Source organism: Mustela nigripes, chromosome 8, assembly GCF_022355385.1.
Source record: "Mustela nigripes isolate SB6536 chromosome 8, MUSNIG.SB6536, whole genome shotgun sequence".
In the NCBI taxonomy this organism is placed as follows: Eukaryota; Metazoa; Chordata; class Mammalia; order Carnivora; family Mustelidae; genus Mustela; species Mustela nigripes.
In genome coordinates this window covers 7,972,262-7,980,005 of record NC_081564.1, presented here as the reverse complement: position 1 = coordinate 7,980,005, position 7,744 = coordinate 7,972,262, and the positions used below count along the sequence as shown (strand labels likewise).

At 41.8% G+C, this 7,744-nt stretch overlaps 1 protein-coding gene across 1 annotated transcript in view; it reads left to right on the top strand.

The window, feature by feature from the left end:
* Window positions 1-5,728, top strand: part of GPN3 (GPN-loop GTPase 3) — a 14,992-nt gene extending 9,264 nt beyond the window's left edge. Inside the window, exons 3-8 of the mRNA XM_059408396.1 lie at window positions 740-907; window positions 2,186-2,310; window positions 3,188-3,303; window positions 3,429-3,525; window positions 4,036-4,164; window positions 4,897-5,728. Of these exons, the coding sequence (XP_059264379.1) occupies window positions 740-907; window positions 2,186-2,310; window positions 3,188-3,303; window positions 3,429-3,525; window positions 4,036-4,164; window positions 4,897-4,959 (698 nt within the window). The 3' untranslated portion in view covers window positions 4,960-5,728. The remainder of the gene's footprint in view (window positions 1-739; window positions 908-2,185; window positions 2,311-3,187; window positions 3,304-3,428; window positions 3,526-4,035; window positions 4,165-4,896) is intronic.
* The last annotated feature ends 2,016 nt before the right edge of the window (window positions 5,729-7,744 follow it).

Sequence of the window (7,744 nt, the reverse complement as noted above, 5' to 3'; positions counted from 1 at the left end):
GACCTGAGCCGAAGGCAGCGGCTTAACCCACTGAGCCACCCAGGCGCCCCAGATCTTTGTCTTTTTGTTGTTGTTGCTGTTGTTAACACAAGTGATGGCATTTTTTTTTTTAAGATTTTTATTTATTTATTTGACAGAGAGAGAGATCACAAATAGAGAGGCAGGCAGAGAGAGAGAGGAAAGCAAGCTCCCCACTGAGCAGGGAGCCCAATGCAGGGCTCGATTCCAGGACCCTGGATTATGACCGGAGCGGAAGGCAGAGGCTTTCACCCACTGAGCCACCCAGGCATCCCATCACATCCATATTTAAAGAGCTTCTTGGCGGGGCGCCTGGGTGGCTCAGTGGGTTAAGCCCCTGCCTTCGGCTCGGGTCATGATCTTGGGGTCCTGGGATCGAGTCCCGCATTGGGCTCTCTGCTCAGCAGGGAGCCTGCTTCCCTTCCTCTCTCTCTCTGCCTGCCTCTCTACCTACTTGTGATCTCTCTCTATCAAATAAATAAATAAAATCTTTTAAAACAAAATAAATAAAGAGCTTCTCCTTTTAATGGTTACATAGGAGTCCGTTGTCTGGGTGTACAGTAATTAAATTGGTTCCCACAAACACTACTACAGTGAATAATCATAAACAGATATAGTTTTTATACATGTGAGTTTTTATTTATATAATTATTAACTACCACTAACAAGGGAAACAATTTTTGAATGGATATTCTTATATTCTGGGCCCTGTCTTTTGCAGACATCCGGGAACTGATTGAGGTAGATGACGTCATGGAGGACGACTCTCTGCGATTTGGTCCCAACGGAGGATTGGTATTTTGCATGGAGTACTTTGCTAATAATTTTGACTGGCTAGAGAGCTGTCTTGGCCACGTGGAGGATGACTATATCCTTTTTGACTGTCCAGGTAAGTCAGCAATTTGAATGTGCCGTGTTCCTTGAAGTTGTGCTAATTCTGTCCCGAGTGAGAGAAAGTGGACTGAGCCTTCCTAGCTCTTAAGTACTCTGCAGTGAGATGCAAAGCTCTTATTTACTGGCTCTCACTCATTCAGTGAGTTTACTGAGTGCTCAGTTTATATGCTGGGAATACCACAGACACCCAGATAGCCATGGTCTTTGCCGTCGCAGAGCTCACGGTCAAGTGGGAGTGTTAGACACAATGAACAAAATCACCCAGATTATCACTTAATATTAATTTATGACAGGTGCTCCCCAGGAGTAGGAAGAGCATCACATAGCAACAAGGTTAGGAGGCTTCTGATCACGTGGCCTGTAAGCTGGGCTGTGGGGTGAAGGTGAAGGAGTCCATGGTCCAGGCAGAGGCACAGTGTGCCAGAAACCTTGACGCAGGAAGGAGTAAGGCGGGTTTAGGGCCCCAAGAAGGCCAGTGTGGCCCGAGTGCTGGAAACCCAGGGAAATGTCATGCGGTGATGCTTGCAGGGGACAGATAATCACACACAAAACTTCTTTTTTTTTTTTTTTAAGATTTTATTTATTTGACAGACAGAGATCACAAGTAGGCAGAGAGGCAGGTACAGAGAGAGGGGGAAGCAGGCTCCCTACCGAGCAGAGAGCCCCATGCAGGGCTTGATCCCAGGACCCTGGGATCATGTCCTGAGCTGAAGGCAGAGGCTTTAACCCCCTGAGCCACCCAGGTGCCCCTGCAACACACACAACTTCTTAAGCCAGCTTGTGGGTTTTAGACTTGAGGCTGACCTAGCTGTGATCCTTTGTGGCTCTCACTTTATTTTCCCTCACTTAGTATTTCACTTTACCTTATTTTTTATTTTTAGAGAGAAAGCGTATGTGTGTACAAGGGTTGGGGGAGGTAGAGGAAGAGAGAAAGAGAATGTTCAGCAGGCTCCATTGGAGCTCGACGTGGGTCTCGATCTCACAACCCTCAGCCACAATGAAGAGTCAGACACTTAATGGACTGAACCACCCGGTGTCCCCCCTTTGTTTTAGAGAGAGAGAGAGAATATTTTCCCTTGATTTTAGTTGAACCCATAGAAAAGCACATACATCCTAAGCATACAGCTTGATGAATATTCCCAAAAAACACAACACCTTTGTAGCACTCGCTTTTGGTTCCCTTTTTTAACCATCTTATAGGAAAATTCTTTTCGTGTAGTTTGATGACTACCTATTTCCTGTTTGTATCAGTCTTGTCATGTTCTTCATGTAGGTCAGATTGAGCTGTATACACACCTGCCCGTGATGAAACAGCTGGTCCAGCAGCTGGAACAATGGGAGTTCCGAGTCTGCGGAGTTTTTCTCGTCGATTCTCAGTTCATGGTGGAGTCATTCAAGGTTTGAAGATCAGTCTTACTGGTTTTTTTAGTCCTCCTTTAGGGACTCTGTGATCGCAGCCCTCTGGACATTTCAGAAACTATATTCCAGAATAATTTAGTATCCTTTATTATTCAGTTATTGTAATGACACATTTTTAACTCAAAGATGATGTTATGATATCGTATAGATTTGGGGAAACTACTTACCAAGAAAAATGAGGCAGATGCATATTTTATAAGTATTTTTAATTCTCTGAGTGCCTTTTGTCTAGTGTATGAACTCAATTTCCCATTAATTGCCCTTAAGGAATATTCAGTGGAAAAGAGGTTAAGATACCGTCTAAATTGAGATTTGTGATCATTGTAAAATTTTTTATTTTAGAGTGAAGGGAGAAGCAGAGGGAAAAGGAGAGAAAGAATCTTAAGCCAGCCCCATGCCCAGCACGGAGCCCAATGTGGGGTTCCATCCCACAACCCTGAGATCATGACCTTAGTTGAAATCAAGAGTTGGGCACTTAAACAACTAAACTACCCAGGCATTCCCCCTACCCCCCACCCCCTGCTTAAAAGATTTTATTTTTTAGTAATCTCTATATCTAACATGGGGCTCGAACTTACAACCCAGAAATCAAGAGTCATTTGCTCTGCCAACCAAGCCAGTCTGGTGCCCCATGATTACTGTAAATTAAATCTACCTCTTTCCTCCTTATTCAGTAACTACCTTTGGAAGCCAAGGGTCATCCATCTAATTAGTAGACTGTCTTTTCTTTAGGATAAGCATTTCTTTTACTTAGGCCAGTCTTGTTTCTGTGAGGAGCAAAAACCTCTCTTTTATGTGGAGACCAGTGAATTTTCTTCGCAACAGTTCCTCTTCCCTTTTCTGTTCCCTCCTTCAGTTTATTTCTGGCATTTTGGCAGCGCTGAGTGCTATGATCTCTCTAGAAATTCCACAAGTTAACATCATGACAAAAATGGATCTGCTGAGCAAGAAAGCTAAAAAGGAAATTGAAAAGTGAGTTCACGTCTTCCATTATCATCAAATCTTAATTGCAGAGATGTGATTATCTATTAGTCACAAATCTAGTTTCCTGATTTATTCTTCCTTTTATTCATCAGTTTTCTTTCTCACTTTCAAAGGTTTCTAGACCCAGACATGTATTCTTTATTAGATGATTCCGCAAGTGGCTTACGAAGCAAAAAATTCAAAAAGTTGACTAAAGCTATATGTGGACTGGTAAGTTTTTCAAGTTTTTTTTAAATGGCCTGGTCAGCTGTTTACCCATAGCTAAGCAGTGGCAACCGTTATAGAAAGCACAGTCCAATCCTGTTTCCTTGCAGAGGGGAGGGAGGTGGGGGCAGGCTGTGGACTGGCCGGTCAGTAGTTTAATTTAGAAGTAGTTATTGGTAGCTGATAAGTTAACTGACATGTCTATTATTCCAGACCATTTGGGGAGTTCAGAACTGTCTGTACCCTTTTGAAACTTCCGATGGTTGTTGAATTCAGATAAATATCTATGAAAGAGTAGGTGTCTAGTTAAGTAATAAGTTAATGAGTGTACTGGGAGGTTAGAGGTCAGGAAAATCAATGATGTCTTGCTTTTGTTCTCTCTCCCGCCCCCCTCCTCCTTCCACACACAAATGTTTTTAATCAGAAGTATAAATGGTTATAAACTAAAGTGTAACTTGAAAATTAAGTATTTTGTACAGCTTCAGAATGACCCTTTATGAAATTCCCAACGTGCAGATTGATGACTACAGCATGGTTCGATTTTTGCCTTACGATCAGTCGGACGAAGAAAGCATGAACATTGTTTTACAGCATATTGATTTTGCCATTCAGTATGGAGAAGACTTAGAATTCAAAGAACCAAAGGTAATTTTTAATCATTGACTTTTGGTAACCGTGTTTACCAGCACTCAGTGGCCTCCTGTGTAATCCCAGTAACTCCTCAGCCTTTGTCTTAGCAGCAGTAGTAACCGGGCATGTTGAGAGGGTGTCTGAAATTGACATCTGTCCTCAACAAAAACAGTATCAGTTTTACTCTATCTGTTATTGAGGCACTGTTACCCAGTTTCTTTGTCCTCAGGGCTTGGGGGTATGTGCAGAGAGTAGATGAAAGCCCATTGAACTTGGGCCGCCCTCACATTATGGTGATTGTCATACGCCACTATCTCAAGCAAATTAGCCGAGAGCAAGTGTAAACTCAAGTTAAAATGCTTCCAACGAGGGGCGCCTGGGTGGCTCAGTGGGTTAAAGCCTCTGCCTTCAGCTCAGGTCATGACCTCAGGGTCATGGGATCGAGCCCCACGTCAGGCTCTCTGCTAAGCTGGGAGCCTGCTTCCTCCTCTCTCTCTGCCTTCTTTTGATCTCTGTCTGTCAAGTAAATAAAATCTTAAAAAAAAAAATGCTTCCAACGAGATATAAGTAATTTACCACGAAGCTGGAAAGATTCTATCAGTCATGCTTTTTGCCTCTGTAAGAGACACCTACATTGCAGCTGGACATTATCTCTTGGAAGAGCATTATCTGAAAAATAGGTCAGCACGTCCTCGGTTTAACTTAGGGGAAATGAATATTTTCTGTTTTGTGTTTCCTTTGTGTCAGGAACATGAAGACGACTCTTCTGCTATGTTTGATGAATATTTTCAAGGACACCAGAATGAGTGAAAAATTTATGAGTAACTCTATATGTGAATCACCTGCGACTGAATCAGCAAGACTTTCTTTTCTTCAAAGGATGCAATACCAGAAGGCTACTTATTTCAATGAAAAAAGTAATACTTGGCTCTTTCTCAGCAGCATGCCTGAATCAAATTCTAGTTATTCGGAAATAGCTGGTGTTTTAAGTGGAATCTTTTAGTATTATTTTAACAGCATCAATTTAGATTTTAAATGTTGAAATTGACATGAATGCACATAGACTTGTATATAATATAAATGAGCATTTGTGATACAGTTAGGACCCAGTCTACCTTTACTTTTACTATTTGATTTTTATTGTTTTTGAAGAGTTTATTTTGGAGAGGCAGGAATTAATATAACAAAATACAGTCATCTGTGTCCCAAGGGAAAAATCTGGAAGGATATAGTTAAGACCATTGCTTATCTGTAGGTCTGAGTTTTCCTACATTGAAAATGTATAGTTTATGTAATTAAAAAATGAAAAATAAATGTTTTAAAATATATATATGTATATAAATAAAAGAAATAGAAAGATAGCGCTAACCTTTCACTAAACTTCTGTTTTCCAGTCAGAATTTGAAACACTCAGCCTGGGCAAGTTTTTGAATGAATAAATTTGTCCTAGTTTCAAAACATAGTTCATGATTTCTTTAAAAATGCAGTTTGTAGTCGCTGAGCATTTAAAAATTTATACTTTCCTGGAATAATAAGAGATACACACAAAAATGCAAAAGACAGTTTTTTCTTTTAAATATGTGCATTGGTTGAAGTGTTTTGTTTTCAGTGTCTTTAAGTTCAGTAGCGTTGGGTGTGAAAGCATGGAAAGTCAACAGATATTTCTCTAGCATGCCATGGCCAGGCCCTACTAAAGCAAAATAGAATCTAACTTACTGAGTTCTGCCAGATCTTATGCTAAGAAACATTTTACATAATCTCTTCCATTTAATAATGGGACCAAGTTTTATTGGCTATTTGGCCCTGGATAGTCCAACTAATACAAATTAAGCCCTTAAAAAACCCACAACTGAGGTTAAATTTTTAATCATTCTTGGACTAGATAGCAGGAGTACACCTATAGTGTCACTGATCCATTTTAACTAAAGATGTGCCAAGTGTGAGGAACCATAGCTATCAGTGGTATCTTGTATTTGGGAGCTTAGGCTAAGGGCAAAAGTTTGGTATTTGCATCATGGTCCATTGGTGTGAGCTGTTGTCATGGGGGTAGTCAAAAGAACATGAGTGGGCATCCTGAGAATGTGCTGTCCCTCTTGGGGCCTCTCCCTATGGCTGAGTACTGGTGTTGCTAATTCTTAGAAATTTTATTGTTATGGAAGAAAGGAAAGGCAACTTCATTTGCCCTCACTGCTCCTTGAGCTATTCTTCCTGGTTCAGGTTTTGGAGAATCCAGTGTGTGCCTCTGGGCAAGAAGTGAAGGGCTAGATTGAATTTCCTTCCCCTCTGGACACAGGTTTCAAAGACAAGTATGTCCATTCCATCCTCAAGGATTTCATTATCTTGGCAGAGAGCCTGACGTGATTCTTGGAAAAATTTACTGGTGGTTGCCAGGCACTGGGGATAAAATGGGAACACTCAGGGCAGACAAGGCCTTACTCTCTTGGAGCTGACATGAGGGGCCCTTGAGACCGTAAACAAGGAAACCATGATAAGGAATGTGGGTAGAAATGAAAACAGTAATGAAATGGATAGTGACAAAGGGACTCATTTGAGCTCAATGTCAAAGAAGGTTCCTGAATGGTACTATTTGCCCAGAAACCTGAATGAGAAATCAATTGTAGGAACATTGAACAGACTATTCTGTCTGAGGGACTAGCTGAAGAAATAGCCTGAGGCAGCAATGAACTTGGCTCTTAGGGTGATGTTGAAGAAGAGAATCAAGAGGATGTGACCACTGGTTGACCTTTGAACTGGGCCCAGACAATGGGAGATTCTTCACCCCTCCTACCCTTCACTGTGAGAGATGTTCTAAGGACAAAGACTGGAGGGAATAGGGTGTTGAGACCATTGGACATGACTGAATCCAGTTAAGGCTTCGGCACAAACTTAACAACAGTCTGGCAGTAGGCGGGTGAAGAGATCTACTCTTGTCTCTCCAGAGATAATGTTAGGAGTTAGTTGGCCAGTTAGGTAGTCAGGGCTAGGATCCCTAACAAGAAAATATGATGCAGTCCGGACAGCTAAAATAAAACAGCACTGACATCCTGTTTGCAGCTTAGACAGGACCGCACTGATATTCTGCTTTGCAGCCTTTGCAGAAATGACTTATGCAAAGCATCCTAAAATAGGACAACCACAAAAGCATTTGTCAATACCATAGGCAAGGGGCAAGTAAGACATAAGCTCCCAAATGTCAGCAAAAAATAAAAAGACCATCAACACGTAGACATCAACTAATAGGCAGATGCAAAAGAACTCGTAAAAACCCCTAAACTTAGAAACTCTAAGGGTAACACTTGCATCCCCCTCCCTCTCCAGGAGCTTTGTACTCTTTCTTGCTCAATAAACTTTGCTTTGCTGCCCACCACTCTTCATCTGGTCTACCTCTTCATTCTTCGAAGTAGCATGACCAAAAACTGCAGGCACTAAGGGGACACAAAATCCTTTAACAATAAGCCTCACAAATAAGTTCCCTTGAAAGACCCGCGGATCCCCTTACCCAAGAATCCAACACTGCCACTGGATGCAATCAGCAAGAGGTTCTTTATTGTTACGCAGGCGCCTGCGGGTGGTCAGCGCGCGCCTGCGGGTGGTC